This window comes from Tupaia chinensis, unplaced genomic scaffold, assembly GCF_000334495.1.
Source record: "Tupaia chinensis unplaced genomic scaffold, TupChi_1.0 Scaffold000076_1, whole genome shotgun sequence".
Lineage (NCBI taxonomy): Eukaryota > Metazoa > Chordata > Mammalia > Scandentia > Tupaiidae > Tupaia > Tupaia belangeri.
Window position 1 is genome coordinate 778,590 of NW_006159536.1, and position 24,399 is coordinate 802,988.

At 38.6% G+C, this 24,399-nt stretch overlaps 1 protein-coding gene across 4 annotated transcripts in view; it reads right to left on the reverse strand.

The window, feature by feature from the left end:
• The window catches only part of CREB1 (cAMP responsive element binding protein 1), a 78,913-nt gene that overhangs the window by 45,974 nt on the left and 8,540 nt on the right, over nt 1-24,399 (reverse strand). For 3 of the 4 annotated variants that reach the window (XR_003547946.1, XM_014584322.2, XM_027768400.1), the window contains exons 3-5: nt 16,430-16,576; nt 15,651-15,692; nt 7,640-7,740 (exon numbers count right to left, since the gene is read on the reverse strand). Coding sequence is in view for 3 of the 4 variants with exons in the window: in XM_014584322.2 (XP_014439808.1) it covers nt 7,640-7,740; nt 15,651-15,692; nt 16,430-16,576 (290 nt within the window). In the remaining variant the exon portion in view is untranslated. The remainder of the gene's footprint in view (nt 1-7,639; nt 7,741-15,650; nt 15,693-16,429; nt 16,577-24,399) is intronic. The other variant, XM_027768401.1, reaches the window with a different exon arrangement.

Consider the following 24,399-nt stretch of genomic DNA (forward strand, 5'->3'; position numbering starts at 1 on the left):
TGTCTCTCTGGTCAAATTAAAATAAAATGAATGAATAAATAAAATAAATAATTATTAAAAAAGAAGAATAGATCATCACATCCCTAAACCCTTATTCTCTGCTCTCCGTGATCTCTGCCAATCAGAAACAATATATATTATATATATAACATATATATAATACATTTATTTATTTATTTATTTATTTATTTTAATTTGCCAGAGAGAGTATGTGTTTACCAGAGACAGAAAGGGAAAGTAAGAAAGCACCCTCTATGGGGAATGACCATAGAGCAATCCCCTCTCCTCTGCTTCTCCCACCTGTTGGGATTTGGGGCACCCATGTTCATGTGTCTGACATATTTAAGCTGCTTGGCCAGGGCCTCTAACCACATAGTCAGCTATGTGGGATCCAGCTACCTCGATCACCATATTCCAGCTGCCCCAGAAATGTAAAGATTTTTAACAGCTTGTGGGCTGGGAGCTGGCCAACAGATCGCACTTCAGAGCATTGCTCTAGAATGTTGTTTCTCAAACTTTAGGAAGCAAAAGTAGCACCTGAAGAGTATGATAAAACATATCCTGTATCCCTGTCCCAGAAATTCTAATTCATTTGGGGTTTGGGTCCCAAGCATTTGCATTCTGACCAACTGCTGATTTACTAGTCTGGTCAATGAAACACATTTCTGGTAGTGTTGGACTCTCAAGCAATATTTCTGAAACTGAAGTCCTAACTCACATATGGGCCATGAAAATAATTAAATGCACTGTGATTAACATAAAACAATAAAAGAACAGCAACCTTAGGGACCAGCAGTTGGTGTAATGGCTATGTTGCTGAACTCCCATGTAGTCGACCACAGTTCGACTCCCGGACCCGGCGGCTTAAACTCACGCCCAGGCACGTGTGCGTGTGTGCCTAAGATCCTGAGAGTAGAATGGAGGAGAAGGGACTGCGGCATGGCCATCCCCCCGGGGGGTGATTTCTTACTTTCTGTCTCTCTCTGTCTTTCTGACGAGCGCACATGCCCTATAGCAAAAACCTCTCTCCTCCCCCAAAAAGAACAGCAGCCTTGCTGCTGATCACTCTCTTGTGGAGAAACCTCTGATCTCCTGTCTCAGGCCTCAGTTGCAGTGTAACCTCTGCTGGTTGAGGGAGCACAAGGAGGGCTCAAGGACACCACGGAAGCCAGGAAATGAAATGGCCATTCTCAGTTCCAGGAACTGTTGCCACAGCTGCCAGAGCAATGATGCCTAAAGGAGGAAGAAGAGGAACAAGAAGGTGGAGATGGGTCTGCAAGTGACCCCAAAAAGGAGAAGAAATATCTAGACTTAGATGAGAGTGAGATGACTGTAAGCAAAAATGCAATGGCCTGGAAGAGATCATGGACATGGAGGACCACAGCCAGGAGGCACAGATAACCAAAGGTTACACAACTAGATTTGGATGGGCCAAAGGAGCTTTCGAGGAGAGAGCAGAAGCAGCAGCAGACAGCAAAAGAACATTACATGAAGATACTTTAGCTGGGAAGACCAAGCGAGGCTGACCTGGCCTGGCTGATGAGCTTCTAGAAATAGCTGGAGGCAGCAATGAAGAAGAAAAGGAGAGGAGAGGAAAGCAAAAGATGATGACCTTGTTAGGAAAATGAATGCAGTAGCTCTCCCTTAATAAGGAAGTCCGACCTGTGGGATAAGATGTCAGGGAACTTGGCCGGGCTGCCAGGACCTCTGCAGTGTCTAGCCACCCTCTGCCCTGGCACTGATTAAGCAGCCCATCATGGTCAGGATCCCCCTGCAACCTAGGGCTCCTCCTCATCTTGGCTCATGTTTTTAGTACGATAGGTTGGCTAGTAGTTAGGAGGGGATGGGAATAATAGGGGAAGAGGAACCTAAGACAAGGTTGGTTAAAGATACAAAACTATAGTTAAATAAGAGGAATGTATTCTACTGTTCCATAGCATGCTAGAGTGAATGTAGTCAACAATAATTTATAGTATATCTCAAAAAAGTAAAAAAATAATTTTAATGTTTCCAACACAGATTATAAATAGTTGAGGAGGTATATATGCCTATTATTTCTATTGAATCATTACATATTATATTTATGTATTGAAATATCACATTGAACCCCATAAATATGTATTAAAAAAAAAGAATATCTGAACATCACACATAAGGATTAAGCACATACTGCTTTGAGTAACTTTTGCTTGTGATGTGCATGTGTATATAAAGATGTGTGTGTGTGTGTATGTGTGTATAACAGTAATATAAATAAATGTTTCATTCAGTGGACAAAAATGTTTAAAGACGACTACTTTAGATCTACAAATAAATCTACTTTTTTGCATGACAACCCAAGTACATAGATTGAATGATCACTCTTAGTTGACTCTTTTGTTTGTCAAATTATTGCTCTAGACTGCCCTCCCTGCATACATTTCACCTTTTTTTCTCTTTCAGGTTTTTGTCATAGGGTGTATGTGTGTGTTAAACAGAGACAGACAGAGAGGGAAAGCGAAATCGAAAGAGAAATCATCCCCCCCTCCAGGGGGTGGGGCGGGGGAGATGGTCAGCCCAGACTCTTCTTCATTCTCCTTATGGAATTTTGGGCCTATATGCACACACACCCAGTATGATTTTCAAGCCTCTATATCCAGGAGTCAAACCATGGTTGGCCATATGGGAATCCAGTGCCTTAAACACCACACTACCTACTGGCTTTCATTTCACTTTCTCTTAAAGTATATTTCAGATGTGATCTGAACAGCTGGATTAATTCTTCCTTTAGTCTGTACACTAATCTTACAGTTCGACTCCCGGACCCGGCGGCTTAAACTCACGCCCAGGCACGTGTGCGTGTGTGCCTAAGATCCTGAGAGTAGAATGGAGGAGAAGGGACTGCGGCATGGCCATCCCCCCGGGGGGTGATTTCTTACTTTCTGTCTCTCTCTGTCTTTCTGACGAGCGCACATGCCCTATAGCAAAAACCTCTCTCCTCCCCCAAAAAGAACAGCAGCCTTGCTGCTGATCACTCTCTTGTGGAGAAACCTCTGATCTCCTGTCTCAGGCCTCAGTTGCAGTGTAACCTCTGCTGGTTGAGGGAGCACAAGGAGGGCTCAAGGACACCACGGAAGCCAGGAAATGAAATGGCCATTCTCAGTTCCAGGAACTGTTGCCACAGCTGCCAGAGCAATGATGCCTAAAGGAGGAAGAAGAGGAACAAGAAGGTGGAGATGGGTCTGCAAGTGACCCCAAAAAGGAGAAGAAATATCTAGACTTAGATGAGAGTGAGATGACTGTAAGCAAAAATGCAATGGCCTGGAAGAGATCATGGACATGGAGGACCACAGCCAGGAGGCACAGATAACCAAAGGTTACACAACTAGATTTGGATGGGCCAAAGGAGCTTTCGAGGAGAGAGCAGAAGCAGCAGCAGACAGCAAAAGAACATTACATGAAGATACTTTGGAAGGGAAGACCAAGCGAGGCTGACCTGGCCTGGCTGATGAGCTTCTAGAAATAGCTGGAGGCAGCAATGAAGAAGAAAAGGAGAGGAGAGGAAAGCAAAAGATGATGACCTTGTTAGGAAAATGAATGCAGTAGCTCTCCCTTAATAAGGAAGTCCGACCTGTGGGATAAGATGTCAGGGAACTTGGCCGGGCTGCCAGGACCTCTGCAGTGTCTAGCCACCCTCTGCCCTGGCACTGATTAAGCAGCCCATCATGGTCAGGATCCCCCTGCAACCTAGGGCTCCTCCTCATCTTGGCTCATGTTTTTAGTACGATAGGTTGGCTAGTAGTTAGGAGGGGATGGGAATAATAGGGGAAGAGGAACCTAAGACAAGGTTGGTTAAAGATACAAAACTATAGTTAAATAAGAGGAATGTATTCTACTGTTCCATAGCATGCTAGAGTGAATGTAGTCAACAATAATTTATAGTATATCTCAAAAAAGTAAAAAAATAATTTTAATGTTTCCAACACAGATTATAAATAGTTGAGGAGGTATATATGCCTATTATTTCTATTGAATCATTACATATTATATTTATGTATTGAAATATCACATTGAACCCCATAAATATGTATTAAAAAAAAAGAATATCTGAACATCACACATAAGGATTAAGCACATACTGCTTTGAGTAACTTTTGCTTGTGATGTGCATGTGTATATAAAGATGTGTGTGTGTGTGTATGTGTGTATAACAGTAATATAAATAAATGTTTCATTCAGTGGACAAAAATGTTTAAAGACGACTACTTTAGATCTACAAATAAATCTACTTTTTTGCATGACAACCCAAGTACATAGATTGAATGATCACTCTTAGTTGACTCTTTTGTTTGTCAAATTATTGCTCTAGACTGCCCTCCCTGCATACATTTCACCTTTTTTTCTCTTTCAGGTTTTTGTCATAGGGTGTATGTGTGTGTTAAACAGAGACAGACAAGAGAAATCATCCCCCCCTCCAGGGGGTGGGGCGGGGGAGATGGTCAGCCCAGACTCTTCTTCATTCTCCTTATGGAATTTTGGGCCTATATGCACACACACCCAGTATGATTTTCAAGCCTCTATATCCAGGAGTCAAACCATGGTTGGCCATATGGGAATCCAGTGCCTTAAACACCACACTACCTACTGGCTTTCATTTCACTTTCTCTTAAAGTATATTTCAGATGTGATCTGAACAGCTGGATTAATTCTTCCTTTAGTCTGTACACTAATCTTTACTTTATTTTTCCTTTTCATCTTGCTATAGAGCATGTGTGCTCACCAGAGAGAGACAAAGTGATAAAGCACTCCCTGGAGGAGGCATAAGAAAGAAAAAGTGAGAAAACACTCCCCGGGGATGACCATGCCACAATCCCTTCTCTTTCATTAGTCTCTAGGGATTTGGGGCATGCACACATATGCACCCAGTGTGTTTTTCAAAGCTGCCAGGTATCAGATTCAAACTGTGCAGTGGTATGTAGTGGATTCAGCTGCCTTAACCACCACACTACCTGCTGGCCCCAGACATTAAGTTATCACTAGTATAACTTTATAGTATATTGGTAATCATAGTACATCAATAATAATTAACCCAATGTCTTCCAAGTTGCCAGGTCCAAGACTCAAATTGTGCAATTGGCCACATGGGATTCAGCGGTCTTAACCACCAGGTCAACAGCTGGCCCTCACATGAATTAATCCAGAATTCTGTACCAGAATTCTGTACTTGAATAATTAATTTTATTATTATTATTTTTCTATTGCCAGAGGGCTTGTGCACTTGCCAGAAAAAGAGAGAGGGTGAGAACACACTTCCCAACAGAGGGCATGGTCATACTGTAATCCTTTTCCCTCCGTTTCTCCATCCTGCCAGGATTTAGGGCATACATATATATATACACACACACCCAGTGTTTTTCAAACCAGGTGGGCTTGGGCTGAGACTTGAACTGTGCAGTTGATCATGTGGGATCCAGCTCCCTTAACCATCAGGTTGGTCCTCATAGATTTTATTTTATACTCAAGTTCAGAAAGTTTATAGTTATCAGTACCATTTCATTTTACTTGGTTCAGTCTATTTCCTTTGCCTACTATGATTTTTCAAAGTTTCTAGCTTACAATTCATCACAGTACTCACCTTTGAAGGTTCTCACTTGCACATTTGGCAACCATGGCTTTGAAGTTTTTAAACTAGACTACTGGTAAAAATACCACACCAAATGGGACTAACTAGAGAGACCTTTAAGAACTTCCTCTGGATATAAACAAATTATGAAGATAAATTGTTATAATAAAAACTCATCTCAGGGAACCAGCAGTTAAAGTAATGGCTATGTTGTGGGACTCCCACGTAGTCGACTGTGGTTCGCGTCCCGGACCCGGTGGCTTAAAACTTATGCCGGGTGCGTGTGCATGCATGCCCAAGAACCTGAGAGGAGAATGGAGGAGAAGGGACTGTGGCATGACCATCCCCCCTAGGGGGTGATTTCTCGCTTTCTGTCTCTATGTCTCTCTCTGTCTGACTGGCGAGCGCACACGCCCTATAGCGAAAACCTCTCAAAAAAAAACCAAAACAAAACAAAAACCTCATCTCATATTATCAATTTAATCCTAATTTCTCCAATCATACGAGTATAAGGACTTTGTTAAATACCTTGCTATAATCAAGACACAGAGGTTAAGTTTCAGGAATTCATATGCTTAAGAGAAAATAATAAGGGAAGTCAGTAGGTGCTGTGGTGGTTAAGGTGGCCAACCATGGTTAAAGTCCCAGACCTAGTAGCTTGCTTTCTCTCTCTGATAGGCAGTGAGCACATGTGCCCTTCAGCAAATTAAACATCAATAATAATAAATTAAATTAAATAAATAATTCTTACAAATTTTATAAGAAAAGATACCCCAGTATGGAATTTTGATTGTAAGAGCAGTTATCATTACCTTTCATGACAAAATGGTCATTTTTCTACATATGTGTGATCTGATGGCATCTTTCATTTGATTATTAAGGAGTTATTATTTAAATGACTTTGGCTTTATGCTAAAGTCAATTAAGGTAAATAAAAGACTGTTTTTTTTTAATACGAAGCTTGTATCTTATCAGGCCTATAGCTAAGAACTGCCTAGAAGTTATATACAGAGAAGCTATGTGGATTATTTAAGTTGTGGTTAGATCTGCTTCAATATCAAAGATATTAACATGAAATACTGATATATTAGGTCACTGAAAATTCATGATGTATTTTTCTATGTTTTTTAATGCAAAAATGTGTCATGATTTTTCTGATAACCCAATACTTCAGAATTACTCCAAAATATAACACTAGCCACATTAAAACAAATGAAATGATGAGTATTAATAAATAAAATATTTGTGCCTGGTAATGTAAAATCCTTTAGGATGTCAAAATCAATTTATTACTACTGACTTAAGATTGTTAATGTAACTATGAAAATAAAGAAAAGGATTATCTTAGTAGCTAAATAAGTGGGGAAAAAAGTCAACCATCTCTTTAAAAAACAAAAATAAACATAAATAGAAATAATTAGGACTAAAAGCAAAGAAGATGTAAATCTGAAGATTATTAAACTCTAAAGTAAGCTTATCAAGGAATGCCCTTTCTGGCAATATTTAATATGGAGTCAAATTTTCCATTAAGAAAATGATTTTGGTTCACCTTGGAGACAGACCAAGGCATCCCCATGAGATAACTTTTAAATGAATAGTTACCCACTGAGAACCATGGCATAAAAAATGGTTTGCAAATATCTTGCTAAGTAGATAAATAACACAGTCTCAGAATTGAGATATAATTAGAAATTACTATAACCTTATCAATGTATTCCAAACTTTTTAACAGTAAGGCAGCAGCCAGCATAATCTACAAATAACAGGATACACCACACACACACACACACACACACACACACACACACACACACACTTAGCTTCTCCAAGACTGTTCAGAGTAAGGAATACTCTTATCCTATGATAAGCTTCAACTTATTATAGAGAAGTAACTCAGGATGAAGAGAAGTAAGTTATCAGGTACTGACTTGAGGAGCTAAAAGTCTTCTGACTTGAGCAGCTAACAGACCATCTGCAACTACTTAAAAGCTTCCTGTACATCTTTTGATTCTAAATTTTAACTATTCAATTCCATACCTGTAGGAAGGCCGCCTTGAAAGAATTTCCCTTCGTTTTTGGGAATCAGTTACACTATCCACTGACTCCTGAGAATCTTCACTTTCTGCAATAGTTGAAATCTGAAAATAAAGAAGAACTTTATCTTGATAATCAAGTTTAGTTTTTTATAAATTTTTAAAAATAAACTTTGTAAGTTAAATATAAACGGACACATATAAACTTTATACATGCTCCAGTAAGAAAGATAAAAATCAGTTTTTATGGAAGACCACCATATCAATCACTCTCCCTCTTCCTCTTTACTTACCCTATAGACTATTTAAGGTAAGGTGAGAGAACCTGAAACATTTGCACTTTAATTTCTTTCGGGACTCCACGTAATCAATCTTGAATTAGTCAGTATTACTTAATAGTTCTTTTTTTTTACAGTTCTTAGAACCAAACTACCAAAAGTAAGGTTTCTGACATGAGAGAAAGAATAAATGACTATTTGATGCTAAGTCTATACATTGACTATACAAATACCTTTAATTACCGTGTAAATATTTAGGAATGTATTTGCAATTATACAAAAAAACCCTGCCAATTCTTCAACATATTCCAGAAGTTGTTTCTAGCCATGTTAGAAAAATGCCCTCTACTACATGAAGACATGTTTCAAAGCTGGCATTCTACAATTATTTTTAAGCAAAAACTTAAGATAAAGAACTCTACATTTCTGTAGTATCCCTAAACTGAAAACAAATAAAGATAAATACATAAAGACTTTATACAGGATAATACTAGAATAATACTAATAATAATACTAGAATTTCATTTATTTATTTATTTTTGGAAAGTTTTTTTTTTTCTAAAGGGCGTGTGCGCTCGCCAGAGAGACAGAAAGCGAGAAATCACCCCCCAGGGGGGATGGCCATGCCACACCCCCCCCCAGGGGGGTTGGCCACGCCACAATCCCTTCTCCTCTATTCTCCTCTCGGGATCTTGGGCACACACGCACATGCACCCGGCGTGAGTTTAAGCGACCAGGTTGAGGACTTGAACTGCGGTTGGCTACATGGGAGTCCAGCGACATAGCCATTACACTAACTGCTGGTCCCTAGAATTTATTGATAACTGGGTGACAGTGCTATGCTAAAGCACTTGTATATAGTCATGCATCCCACATTAATATTTTGGTTGATGAACTACATCTGGTGGTCCAAAAAGACTGTAGTAGGCTATACTATTACATAGTGCCTAGGCTGTATCACCTAGATTTGTATATGCACACTCTGTGATATATGTACTAGGACAAAATCACCTAATGACACATTTTTCAGAACAAAAATGTATCCCTGTCATTAAGCTATGCATAACTGTGTTCCCTTACTCAATAGTAGGATAGTATCACAGGAGTCAGATGGGCACTACCATTAATTCATTTTTAATGGAGGAACTAAGGCACTAAGAGATTAAGAAACTCACCCAAGTCCCAAAGCTAGGAAGTAGTAGAGCCACAGTCAATACTTAGCATCTTCATCTTAGGAATCCTTACCAGCATCAAAATCCTTGTGGTTAGTCTCAAATCAAGTTTTATCAGAAGCAGCAACCAGCAGCATTTTTAGACTAGAAATTCATTTCTAGACCAGAAGTTCACTCACTTAAGTATACCTCTGTCAAATTTATACTGCCAAGTTTCTCTAAGCTAATCAGCTGAAACCTCATCCCTTCTCATGAACTAAGCATGCTCGAAGCTGTCAAAATTAGATTTAGCCAAGACAAAGGTTCAATGTTGGTTAGTTCCATGTCAAGATATATGGCAACAGCAGTAAGAAGAAACAGATTCAGAGATACTTGGGATTCCAAAGGTACTCTTGTACGTGGTCTGAGTCAAGGGTTCTGGAGTGGAACTCACTTTGACAGGGCTTTGTGACTTGTGCAGCACTTACTTTAAAATGAAATCAAGTAATATAGTAATGATTCACAAAAATATACCTATCATAATGTAATGTACCCCCATCCAAGCCCAAGTAGTAATCTGAAAGACCTAAAACCCAACAGGCAACATTTACTAAATCCAGAACTGACAGATTAAAAAGATGGGCAACATTAATTTCATCTGTGATTCTGGGCAGAGAAATGCTATAGTTAATGCCAAAGGAGCATACAGAAAAATTTCCCATTAACCAGTAGGTGCTATACTTAGCTCACACACCACCATCTCAGAACAAACTTTCTCATAGATACAAAGCAGATCAGGAACCATGAAAAGGCCCTAGTAGAAGGCCAGAAATTCAAGAAATAATGAAATTGAGCTCAAACTAGACAGTATGTATACACTATGACAAGCACTGTTCACTTTCATTAATCCTCCACTCAGAAAGTACTTCTGTAGCTCCTCCTCTTTCTGCCCTGTTTGACTCTTACGTGCCCTTTCCTTACTACCTTTTCTTAAGGAAATACAGTCAGCTAGTCATCCATATCCACTGATACTGTATCCACGAGTTCTACATTCATAGAACTCTACCATTTCATACAAGGGATTTGAACATGCAGAGATTTTGGAATCTGAGGAGGGAACCTACAACCAATTCCTTTCAAATACCAAAGGAAGACTGTATAGTGAGTTAGGGATACCTCATTCCAAGTTAAAACTCATTAAAACAGCATGAAAACATGCCATCTAAATTACCCACGGTAGAGTTTGAAATGAAATAAATTAAGGTTGTTTTTTAATATATGGTTTTTGGTGTTTCCTGCCTCTGTAAACCTAGCGTCTCAATGGCCCTCAGTGGATAAAAGGTTGCCTTTCTCAGATCTCAAGAATTCATCAATTCAGAAAAAAAAGAATTTTAACTTGAAACTACTTAATTACAATTTTTTAAATATAAAGGGAATGCAGAATCATTCAATACCACATAATGAATGCAACATTTCCTATACAAGGAGAAGTAAGAACTATGGGCTATAAGGTGGTGTGGTGGTTAAGGTGCTGGGTTCCCACATAGTTACTATGCTCTAAGTCCTAGACCTGGTGTCTTGAAAATCACACCAGAACATGTGTGTGTGCGCACGCCCAGAATCCTGAGAGGAGAATGGAGGAGGGGAGACTGTGGTGTGGCCATCACCCGGGGGGATGATTTCTCACTCTCCCTCTCTGTCTCTCTCCGGTGAGCACATGTGCCCTGTCTGTGTCAAAAATCAAAATGAAAAAATAAAACAACTATGAAACAAATTTCTTGGACTCTAATGCTCCCCCTAAACTCCACAAAATCATACTGTCATAGAATGTTCTAACACTGGGACCAGAATGGACTCCCATGGAGCTAACTGTGAGTCAAGTCCCAGACCTAATGGCTTAAAAAATACACTGGCTGGAGTGTATGTGTGCCCAAAAATCCCAAGAGGAGATTAGAGGAGAAGGGAGACTACAGTCATCTCCGGCTGGCCAAGGGCTGGGGGGAAGAAGGGGGGGGTGATTTCTCACTTTCTGTCTCTCCTGTGAGAGCATATGCCCTATGGCAAAAATCTCTTTAAACAAATAAACAAACAAAAAACAATGTTCCAACACCAAGAGTGAAGCCTAATGTAAACTATCTACTTTGGGAGATTATGGCATCAGTACAGGTTCATCAGTTAGAACAATCTGGTCTGGGGTAGTTAATTATGAAGGAAGCAAGGGGTATATGGAAAATCTTTGTACACTCCCCTCAAATGTTGCTGTGAACCTAAAATTGCTGGAAAAAAAAAATCACATTGGACCCACATTTCTGAGACTAGTAAAAATGTCAAAATCCATTTTATAATGCTTATGAGTTATGTCTTAATATTAAAATAATCATATCCCAATTTTAAGTATCACTGATTAACTTCACATTCCAAAGATAAAATCTCTTCTATTCTTTACCTCATGCCACCTCTTATTAACCTTTTCTTAAGTTCCTTAATAGGTCTTAATTTTGGCCACTTGAGGGTAAGTCAAGAAATTTTCCCAAAGCTAAAACACCTCTTTCTAGAAGTGAAGTTTTAGATCTGTATTTTTCAACTTCAGTTGGTTTAAAACCCTTGCAGCCTATTTAAATGGAAAAACAAGCAAACAAAAAACCTCCTTGTTTTGATTATTTGAAATTTAAAACTAAACAATACATTAATGAGAACCAAATCAAAGCAATGGTAACATTAGATGTTCTCTAAAACTATACTATATGGTCCCCTGCAAACACAAGAACTTTGCATGGAGTTGAAAATCATAAGACAGTTTTTTAGTCACTGAATCAAGAAGCTCAGTAGAAGTCTAGGAAAAGGTTCGAACTCTTTGAATTTGAAGATCTCCCTTCTATACAGCAATAAAACCTTACATAAGCATGTACATTTTAAGTGTTATTCATATTATAAAACAAGAGCTCTTTAAGAGACAGGATAAATATAAAATTAATTTCTAATTTTCCTAAATTAATAATTTAATTTTTCCCTAATAGTGAGAATGATGTGATTTAGCATGCATCATTAAAAGATCATTTAATACTTTATAACAGTGATTCAGAAATGTCAGATTATCTAAGTTTGGGTTTCTGAAATATGATTTAAAACTTTCTAGTGTCGAAAAAGAGAGCTGAATTCACAATACAAAGATAACAAACTGAAATGCATTTTAGGCTATGTTTACTAAATAAAATCACTTTCAAATTTTTCATCTACTGGGGACAGCAGATGGTGTAATGGTTATGTCCCTGGACTTCCACATGGATGACCATAGTTCGAGTCCCAGATCAGTGGCTTGAAATTCATGCCAGGTGTGTGTCCATGTTTGCCCAAGATTCCTTGAGGAGAATGGAAAAGGGACTTTGGCATGGCCATCCCTCCTGATGGGTGATTGCTCACTTCCCCTCTCACTGTCTCTGTCTGTTGCTCTCTCTAGCAAGCACACATGCCTCATTGCAAAAATCTCTTTGGTTAAAAAAAAAAAAAATTTCCTACCATTTATACCAGATTTATGTAGTGTTATTTTCCTCTACCTAGCTCTAAGTCAGTTACTGTACACCAATAGGAAGGTGTTACAATTTCTCTCTATATTTTCTCTCTCTAATTGCTAGAGGGCACATATGCTCAACAGAGAGAAAAAGGGGTAGGGGGAAGAGTTAGAGCGGTAGTACCTCCCCAGTAGGGGCATAATAACACTACAATCCTTTCACTCCACTTCTCCATTTTATTGGGATTTGGGGCATACTCATTATATGTTTATCAAGCCACTGAGGCCCAGATTCAAACTACGGTTGACCACACAGGACCTAGCTCCATTAACCAACTAGACTTAAAGGCTGGCTCTATAATTCTGTACTTTTAACAAATAAGTTCAACAGCTTGTAAAACTCTGGAAGACTTCTGGGTAGTTAAGAAAATTAAATCAGTTTAAAGTGTACAGATTTGAATTTTTAGAGAAGACAAACTTGCACTGTAAATCTCATCTCCAACCACTTAGTTCTTGCTTACTCTATTCCAACAGCATCCTCCTGCTATTCTTTGTTACCCCAAGCACACTCTCACTTCCAAACTACTGTACTTGCTTTTATCATCACATGGCTTAGCCTCCTTCACTATAGTCCCTGTTCACTAGGTCCCCTGGCTACCTCATATAAAATATAACACCCTTCCCTTCACATTGTTTGTTATTTCTTTAGTCATTTTTCTAGCACTTATCTTCATTTGACATATGTAGAATCTTCAAAAAGTTCATTGGAAATTGTCTATTAAGAAAAAAATTACACACGGAATTCAATTTTTTTGGCATCCTAATAAACTTGTACTTTAAGTCCATGAACTTTTTTAGTATCCTTGTACTTTTGTTTTTTTCAGTGTCTCTTCATTTAAATGTGATCAAAAGAATGGAGAAGTTTTTTTTATTTGCTGCTGTCTTTCATAACATCTACAATAGTGACTGGCATAAAACATGTGATCAATAAACATTTGCTGAAGAATGAGTTAATGCTTTATAATAATATCCTGTGTGTCAATTTAAACTGTTCTATACTGAAATGCAGACAAAATTACTGAATAAAAAGTAAGAACACCACTGTTAATCACTGAGCAGCTTCCATTATTTTTGCAAGGATTCTCAAAATGAAACGTGATGTGTGTATATATATAGATTAAGATAAAAGTTAGCACACCAAAGTCAAACCACATATGAAATACTAGTACAGCTTAGTTTCTAAAGTTTTTAGATTAGAGTATGTAAACAGAGGTCTATATCTTATTTTCACATCAAGAGAAAGGTACCTTACATATTTCAGAAACTTTGTTCTGGAATACTAATATTTTCCCATCTATAAATCTGAAGGATTATTCCTCTCCTCCTTTGATCACCTCTTCTGATGTAAACTACTTCCTGCTTATTAATACTAATCACCATTAAGCAGATGAAATTCAAACAGATTCTCCACTGTTTAGGTCCTTTAATGGAAAACAAACGAATAAACAAACAAAAAACATGCCCATAACCTAGTGGTTAAGAGAGACAGATCTCACATGGTCAACCACGGTTTGAATTCTGGCCCCAGCCGGTTAAAAACATGCCAGGTGCATGGTATACGCGCCTAAAACCCTAACAGGATGGACAAATGGAGAAGGGATTGCACTGTGACTATGCCCCATTTGGGAAGGGAGGTACATTATCCCTCTTGCTCTCCTGGTGAGGAAAGATGCCCTCTGGCAATTGAAAAACAAAACAAAAAAACACAAACTGTATGCGCAACTATTTATAGAAACCAGGCTTCAAAAAGTCTAACTTTTCTTTTGCAAATATACACACCTAAAAGTATAAGAACAGCATCTTAATAGAGAAATGTGTTCATGAAAAGATGAATAACATATTTCTATGAAGACAAATAAAATCTCCAGATCCAAATTTTAGGTTGCCCCAAAGTAAAGATTAAGATTAAAACCAACAATTATATATCACATATTAGAACCAAAAATTATAATCTTAATTTTTATGGTTAGAATTTTAGTATGTTTTTATAGAAATTCCTTCTTTAAGTAAAAAAGTAAAAGTAAAGGTTGGCAGACACAGGTCATTTGTCTTATTTATGTCCAACCAGGGTGTGCAGGTCAGGTTCTTTCTACTATTATCCAATGTAGATTATGGATGACGAATAAATAATGACACAGTATAGAGAATGGTGGGGTAGCATTCAATGAAATAAAAGGGAGAAATACCAAATTCATACATCTCTCCACGGACATTACTATCTCCAGTTTGTTAACAAATTCCATTTCCAGTGTATTACAGAAATAAACAGAGCTTGATTTCAGACAAAAACATTCTCTCCTCTTTTCCCTCCCTCCCACCTCAACTCAGTAGCTAGGACACCAAAAGTAAAAGGACAGAATGAAGTGCAGGTCAGTAAGCAACTCAGTGGCTCAATAGTATAACATGGCTGGCAAAATTTGTTACATTTTTGATGACATAAACTTCTCTCCTCTACAAGTATCAATCAGTTCTAGCTACCACACTCAACAGTTCTCATTCAGGAGAAATCCACCAGGATGGCGAGGAGGAATCAAAGCTATACCAACTAAAATGCTGAAGAAAAACAAGAATTTGTTTAGTCTAGATATATTTTTTTTAATAGGAAGAATGTGGGAAATGGAAAGAGGAAGCAGTCCAACAGGAAAGGAATTAGACTTGCTATCCTAGTTTCCAAGGATAGAACTGGGATCACCAGGTAGAAGTTTCAGAATATTTTAGCAACTGCCCATAATTATAAATAGGTTACCCCAGGAGTAGAGCTTCCTTTCCCTGAAAGTATTCAAGTAAATGCTAGATTACCTACTATTTGAAGAGGGGAGAAATGTTATAGTGGAAATTTTAGGCAACAGACTGAGGGCTGGGTAAGTAACAAGTTTGGCCTAAATTTGGCCTAAATCTAAGGTTTTTTAGTCAAGCCTTAAAATTCCATGTTTATAGAGAAGGACAAACACATAAAGAATAATTTCTCACCTTCCTTTCTAATAATAGTTCTCTCCAAATCTAGGACCTAGGACTCACCTGTGTTCCGGAGAAAAGTCTTTTTAAGTCCTTACAGGAAGACTGTGAAGCAAAAAATATGAAATGGGAGGCTGGGGTTATGGCCTACTTGAATGAATGTTCTTTTTCTCTTTTTTTTTTTTCTTCAATAAGCTCAACTGCAAAGATCTAGACTGCTCTTGGTTCTCTACAATTAATTAGTCACCTTCAGAAGTCTACAAGTGCCTTTCTTCCCCTTGGATCCTACCTAAAGGAATAACTTCTCTGAAGAATAACATAATCATGTACCTTTTGGATATATTATTATTTCAAAATTGCATATAATCTAACTGAAAACACTAAATACAGCTGATTTTACATATTCTTTGTGATCTCTAGGTTCACATAATATCTTAAAAAAGGTTATCAATTTCTGATGAAAGGTTTGTTTGCTTCCCCCAATTGCAGAATTAGAAAATAACTACAAAGTTGTTTTTTAACCAATTTTTCTTAACTAAATAAGTCCTATACAGTGCCTTTGAAACATTTCCACTTTATCCCATGAACTTAACTACTCTCCTGAATCAATGCCCAATGATTTTTCTCCTATAGCTTAAGAAAAAGTTATTTTCTTTTATTCTCTTCTTCTGTATATACGTTTCCATACACATGGTCTCTATACAGATGCAGCATATTCCTTTACTGTGAGGTAAAACAAACTTTGAACTCAATGTGGCCTTATTTTCATAACTAATGAAAGGAGAGAGATATGGCTATAAAAAATGGTTAGGATATTAGATGCAGAACTTTTATACACATACCTGAACTGTCTGGACTTGTGGAGACTGAATAACTGATGGCTGGGCCGCCTGAATAACTCCATGGACTTGAACTGTCTGCCCATTGGGCAGCTGTACTAAAGTTACGGTGGGAGCAGATGATGTTGCATGTGCTGCTGGCATAGATACCTATGGTATTCAACATGGAAAAAAATTACCATCACAAACACCTCCTTGGGAGTATTTATGTTCAATATGAAATCACTTTTTAGAAGCAAATATATGACCTTTCTGCTAGGTAAGTATTTCACTGATGTGAAAGAAACTAAAGAGCACATTTACTATTTAAAAAAAAAACTATAGTGCCCCTCTGCCCACTTTTCAGCGCTATCCAAATGACAAAAAACAAAAAGCTATTCTAAGATAATATCAAAATATGTAACACAGACTTCCTCTGAACCCTAACCACTTTATTTGTATGGAGTTTTACATTTTCCCACCTGCTTTCCTATCAATTTCTCATTTTGCTGTTTGAAGAAATTAACAACTGAGTAATAAGGATATCCATTTTATAAACAGAAATATCAACAGCCCAGAGATTAATACAGCCAAGATTAAAAGATACACAATCTTGAAATATAAGTCTTCATATAAGCCATATTCTAACATTTCAAACTTGCACAAAACTGAACTCGTAAGCATTTTATAAATATACACCTTTCAGTATGTGGCATAGTTCTCTCTTTTAAGGTAATTACAAGTATGCCTTTTCTTCAATAAGTATCCACAGGTATTATAAATTGGAAATAAGTATTTCTCGCTTCCTCAAAAATCACTAGATAATAATTGATATTCTAAGCATTTGTTTTCTTCTTGAATCAATAAAAGGGCAGAACTGAAAGAATATTAGAGAAACCAATTATCTCTTGAGGCACAAAGAAGACAATTTTAATAAGTTAACATCCAGGTTAAATGAGCTCTTAAGTCAAACATGTGTCTATAAGGTGCATCTTGTTCATAGACCTGCATGTATGAGTGGAAGGAATTTTATTTGTTTACTCACTACACAAACCTATGTGTCAGAACAAAATTAGAACCCAATCTACAAAAATGAGAAAATTATGTATGGGTTCCTGACCTCAAGGAAATTATTGAGGTATGTGTGTGAAAGAATGAGGAACAGAGATACAAGTAAATACAACTCGGTATTTTCTACTAACAGAAATGAGGAGCGCTACCCAATGAACCAAAAAGGAGAGGAGGCTACCAGAGAAGAATATGAATTTGAAACAAGGAATCCAAGTTAGACTTCTTATGACCTGCCAGGGGAGAGACACGGAATTTTAGGCAAAGGGTAGCACTGGCAAATCAAAGAGAAACAGCACTGTCTGCACATAGCAGAAAGGGACTGTCAGCAAATACTTTAGAAAATGAGGTAGTCATAAAAGGCCTTGTAGATACCACATTAAAGAGCCTGCATTTTTTTTTCTTTTGAGAAATTTTTTGCTATAGGTTACGTGTGCTCATCAGAGAGACGAGAGAGACAGAAAGCAAGAAATCACCCCCAGGGGGGATGGCCATGCCACAATCCCTTCTTCATTCTCCTCTTGGGATTTTGGGTACACATGTACATGTGCCCAGTGTTTTAAGCCACTGGGTCCAGGACTTGAACCGTGGTCGACTACGTGGGAGTCTAACGATGTAAGTATTACGTCATTTGCTGGTCCCAAAGAGCCTGCGTTTTATCCTGAGGATGTGGGGGGAGTCAATGAAGGACCTTTTAACTCATGACTATCATGGCAAGGTTTGCATTTCAGATAAATCACATTAGTGGCAGTGTGAATGACAAGTAGTTCAGAAGGAGGGAAAAAAGTGTAAGTAGGGAGACCAGCTGGGAAAGCCTATGTTAAGGCTGAATTTGGGTGAGATGATTCAGGCTAGACATGGGATAGTAATAGTAGTAGGCATGGAATCGAGGGCAGTGACTTTATAATTTGGAGGCTTACCAAGAAGGGCTTTATAAATGACTGGCTGAAGAAGGTTGAGAGAGAAATCAAAGATGACCCTCATGTTTCATGTCTGAGAGAGAACTGGTAGACTCTGTCATCGACCAAAACAGAGAATGGAAGAAGGGTGAGTTTTGGCTGGTTGGGATTCTGATGGAAGTTAATGGAATTGATTTGACACCTGAATTTGCAGAAACGTTTGACACTTCTACTGTGAAGCTTGGAGGAAAGATCTCTACGAAAGATAAGTCTTGGGCACATGGGTTAAGGCCATGGACTTCTAACCTTGCACGGTTAAGGAATCTCTCTTTCCTTTTTACTTTTTTCTCTGGGCACTATAAATTTTCTTTAGCTTTACTGGTTCTCAAAATGTGGCCCATGGACTATCTGTACTCATCACACAAGAAGCCCTGCTTTTAAAGAGAAAATCTAAGAAATCTCATCTTAATTACATATGAAGTAAGTAGTAAGTCCTCTGCCTTGAGTCCTCTCTAGGGTAAATTTAAGAAGTTAATTCAATAAAGGCAAGGTATGTAGGACACAAAAATTGGGAAATCATTTGCTGAGAACATATATGTTGATGTGCTTGATTGAGCCAATGCACAGTGTATTTTGGATGGAAAATTCATATGTGTGTTGTGATGAGAAAAGAAAAAAAAAATTTATAATAAAAAACAAAGTATAAAAAAAAAAAAAAAAAAAAAGGAGAGAGAAGAGGATAAAGACAGCAGGGAACAATAGAGAGGCAGGATGTTAATGAGAAATAGATATGGTTTATTACCTGTTGATGATGACATGTATAGTATTCTCAACTGAACCGGTCTGGGAAATATTTCATGATGGGTGAAGTCTCTTTAATAAGCAAAATGAGAAATAGTGATTGACTGTTTAAAAAATTATAATAATAATTATTGGGAAAAGCATGGAAAAGATATTGAATGATAAAGCGGGGAGATTGATGTCTCTGTATTGACTGACATGCATGGCATTCCCTTTTGAAAAAGCAATGGAAGTCAATGTAAAGTTATATGTAATCTAGTGTAATAGAAAGAAGATTATGATGATAATAAAATAAAAAAAAAAAAAAAAGAAGTTAATTCAATAAAAAATCCTTTTTTGACCCTCACTATTCCATAGAATGACTTCTCTCACTTTAAGTTTATAAAATACAGATATACAAAAATCAGGTACAACTCCTTTATATTCCTACTACCCAGAGCTACTCACTTTTAACATTTTTGCTGTAGATCTTCTAGATGGTTTTTAAGGCACATAGGTACACTTAATTTTTACAACATACTAGTATGGGACCTATTTTATCTTTAAAATCCATTATAAGTATGTTTCCATGCCATTAAAGTCTTCTTTAATGGTTTTAATGGCTACATAATAGGAAATACATTAGGCTATATTTCTATAATAGGAAAAATAGGTTATATTTCTTTTTCCCTGTTCGTTGATCAAATCACAACCACTGAATCCGTTTGAAATGTTATTGTATTTTCCTAGTATTTGATGACTGACATTAAAGACAGTAATTTAGGTTGGCTGAAGGTCTATGGAGGTGTAATCCTCATGTGAGACCCTGTTGAGAGTACGTGTGTGTGTGGTGTGTGTGTGTGTGTGTCTCATGAAAGAAACCTAAAAACAAAAAAAAGGAAAAAAAAAAAAAAAAAAAAGCCACTGGAATTAAAAGAAAATCGTGTCAAAAATATATGATATAGGGCCAGCCAGTGGCACTTTTCTTTTTTTTTTGGCTATAGAGCATGTGCACTCGTCAGGAAGACAGAAAGACACAGAGAGACAGAAAGGGAGAAATCACCCTCCGGGGGCATGGCCACACCGCAATCCCTTCTCCTTCATTCTCCTCTCGGGATCTTGGGCACGCACCACGTGTGCCCAGCATGAGTTTTAAGCCACCAGGTCCGGGACGTGAACCACGGTCGACTACTTGGGAATCCAGCAACATAGTTATTGCGCTAATTGCTGGTCCCACCAGTGGCACGGTTGTTAAGGTGGCTGGATTCCACATGGTATGGTTCAAATCCGAGACCTGGCAACTTCAAAAACAAGCTAGTGATGTACATGCGTGCCCAAAATCCCAAGAAGAAAGTGGAAAAGAGGGGATAACAGTGTGGCAATTCCCTAGAAGGTGCTTTCTTTCTTTCTCTCTTTCTCTGGTGAGAGCACTTGCTTGAGCAAGTTAAAAATGAAAAGAGAAGAGCCAGCAAGTGGTAGTTAAGGACATGGACACCCATATGGCTGACCACAGTTCGAATCCTGAACCCAGTGGCTTTCTTTCATTTTTCTCTCTCTCCCTCTGTCCATCTCTGGTCAAATTTAAATAAATTACTGGGTGAATAAAAAAAAAAATAAAGTTCAGTAAAATAATTCTTTTTTTTTTTTTTGGAGAGATTTTCACTGTAGTGCGCGTGCGCTCGCCAGACAGACAGAAAGAGACATAGAGACAGAAAGCGAGAAATCACCCCCTGGGGGGATGGTCACGCCGCAATCCCTTCTCCTCCATTCTCCTCTCGGGAGCTTGGGCACGCACGCACACGCGCCCGGCGTGAGTTTTAAGCTACCGGGGCCGGGACACGAACCGCGGTCGCCTACGTGGGAGTCCAGCGACATAGCCATTACGCTAACTGCTGGTTCCCAGTAAAATAATTCTTAAAAAAAAAAAAATGAAAAGAGGCCCAGCAAGCGGTGTGGTGGTTGAGGGGTTGGACTCCCACATGGTCAACCAGTTTGAGTCCTGGACCTGGAGGCTTGAAACTCACACCGGGCATGAGTGTGCGTGCTCAACTAGAGAAGACTGGAAAAGAGATTGTAGCATGACCTCCCCCTCTGGGGATGACTTTTCACTTTTCTCTCACTGTCTCTCTCTGTCTCTCTGGCGAGCATACACGCCCTACAGACAACAACAAAACCATCCTTTTAAGAAAAAAAAAGAAACTTTCACGAACAAGTGAAAAAAAAAAAAAAACCAAAAAAACACACTGTAATTTGAAATGAAAAGAACCAAAAATAAGTAAGAACAGATACCAGCTTTGTGAAAACTCAGATCTGATCACCCTGTTTTTAAGTATTCAGTGCTAGTAACTGCTTGTTAATGATAAACTGAACATGTTCATATCATTTTGCTTTCTCTCTCAATCCTTGATTAAATGTCATGAAATCGTTTTTACAGGCATAATCACACAAGTGTTAGAGAATGGGAAAGGAGATAATAATAACAGTTTTAGAGGCTAGGAAGCAGATGGATGAATGCTAATGAACTAGGAGGATCTCAGACGGCCAATCCATGAGCTGGAGGTAGGGCAAGATTGAGTTGCACCACAAAATTTTCACAGGATCTATAGCACTCCAGAAGGTGGAGTGGAAAGAGGCTGAAAATAAGGAAGGCTCTTTGAACCAATTAGATCCCCTCCCCAACTTCCTGAGAAACGACGTTAATCCACTTCCTACCCCAACAGAAAAATGGAGATTTTTTTTTTTCTCCGGACAGAGTGTATCTTGAGTGCCTAACCCCAAGTCTTGTTGAAGATGAGTACTAAACCCCATTCCTCTTTTCTCACTTGGCTCCTAGGCCTTTATCCTCCAAGTGCTGAGTTAGTAAGTGTTCTTTGGGGAAAGACCTAAAAGATACTGACATTAGGACCACCTAATTACCTTAAAGTGAAACTCATAGCTCATAGCTGTCAATCCCCAGACATATCCACAAGAGCTGTCAATATAACTTCTTGGTCCCACATATTTAAACCTGAGCAGAAATCCACATATTATCAAACATTTGAGGAAAGCCTCTAATATGAAAGATAGAGACCAAGACAAATGGGAAGGGAAAAAGCTACACGTATAAAAATTCATGGGACCAGCAACTCGCGTAATTGCTATGTCGCTGGACTCCCATGTAATTGAACGTGGTTTGAGTCCTGGACCCAGTGGCTTAAACTCACGCCAGATGCATGTGCATATGTGCCCAGGATCCCGAGAGGAGAATGGAGAACAAGGGATTGCGGCGTGGCCATCCCCCTTAGAGGGTGATTTCCCACTTTCTGCACACACGCCCTATAGCAAAAACCTCTCCAAAAAAAGAGAATAATTTATTTGGGGGAGAAGAAGACATAATAAAAATTCTAGGTCTAGCTGCTACGGGCACAGCAGTAATGTAAGTACCCTACGAAATGGAAGTCTTAAGGCAAAAGTGGGTTTGCACTACGGGTCAGCTTTGAAATCCACCAGGGATGCACATGTGAGGCACCTGAGACCTCAGGAGCCAGAGGGGCAGGAAGGAGCCATGGCAGCATAGTATCACAAGACCTTGCTGAGGTGTTGTGTAAAAGCATGTGCATGCTCTCTCTCTCTCACACAAGCTATCAAAAACAAAACAGAAAAAAAAAAATTCTCAGAGATAACAGAAAATACTGCCTTTGTCAAAGGCAAATAGAATGCTATTAAAACACAAAGGTACTGGGAACCAGCAGTTAGCGTAATGGCTATGTTACTGGACTCCCACGTAGTCGACTGCGGTTTGCGTCCTGGACCCAGTGGCTTAAAAAACTCACACCGGGCATGTGTGTGCCCAAGATCCCGAGAGGAGAATGGAGGAGAAGGGATTGCGGCGTGACCATCCCCTCTGGGGGGTGATTTCTCGCTTTCTGTCTTTTTCTCTGGTGAGTGCACACGCCCTATAGCGAAAATCTCTCCAAAAAAAAAAAAAAAAAAAAAAAAACACCCACAAAGGTACTATAACAAAAGGAACTCTTAGAAGCAGAAAAGCAGAAATTTTAAGTCAACAGATTGGTTAGAATGTGTTGAACAAAATCAACAACTAGAGCAAAAAGATGGACAACAGAGAGAGAAGATGAGAAAGTCAGATACATAGTCCTGGAAGTATAATATTTATCACAAGGACCCTAGAGGGAAAGGAGAGTGGGGGGAAAAAATCATCAACCAAATAATTTAAAGAAATTGCCTGGAGTCAGAGATAAGGAGTTCTCACCACAGAAGGGCCCACTAAATACATAGCAAAGTTGATAAGTACTGACCCAAAGCAGTACCCATACTAAAGAAATTTTGAAGCACTCTGAACAGAGAAGACTTTCAAGATAGCAGACACAAAATGAAGAATTTAAGAATTTATTTAGTCTTTAAGAATTTAAGAATGAATTTAGTCTTTCCAAGGAACAATACTAGAAGTTGACTATTTATCAGGGCTTTCAAAATTTCCCCCAAATGGCATCAAGACAGTGATGCAGTGGTAGTGCAGTGTTAATGCAACGTCCTGTGAGGCTGACCCAAATGGGGAGGGGCCCTGTTCTGGTCTGGGGACCTCCCCCAACCATGCCAGGTACGTGGATGCTCATGATCGGGGGTTAAATAAAGCTGAGGATGGACTACAGTATGGAAATCCTGTTGGGGCTACCTGTCTATCTGCCTGTCTCTCTTGCTCATTGAACAAAAAGACTATAAGCTTAAAAAAATAAAACCCATGTCAATTAAAAAATTCCCCACAAAATGATTTAAGTCAAGAAATTATCAGAAAACAACCTCCACTATACTAAGAACATAAGCCTCTTAAGAAAAAAGACAGTAGGGTGAATGTAATTCCCAGGATGATACCATAGAACAGACTTAGAGAAGCAGCAGACCAGACATAATGGCATGACCCAAAAGACAGATATATGAGAACTGTCATCACCAAGATGCCTGCTGGCATTGTATCTCCTTTTTCCCAGAGGGCAGAATACTTAGATGAGCCCAAATTCTTACCGATGCTTGCTTGCCTTGACCTCTGTACTGGGGAAGTTTGGCTTATCAGTCTCCTTCATTCCTATACCCAGCTTCATCTAAGTACATTCACTTCATCCAAGTATATTAGGCTTTGTCTTACGTAACAGCCTACTCCTCTGTGTTCTTGCTGGAGATCCAGTATCTGGCCTAAACTTTGGCTCTGCCAGATACCTCAAACTGTGGTGAGCCTTTTATTTCCTAAATTTC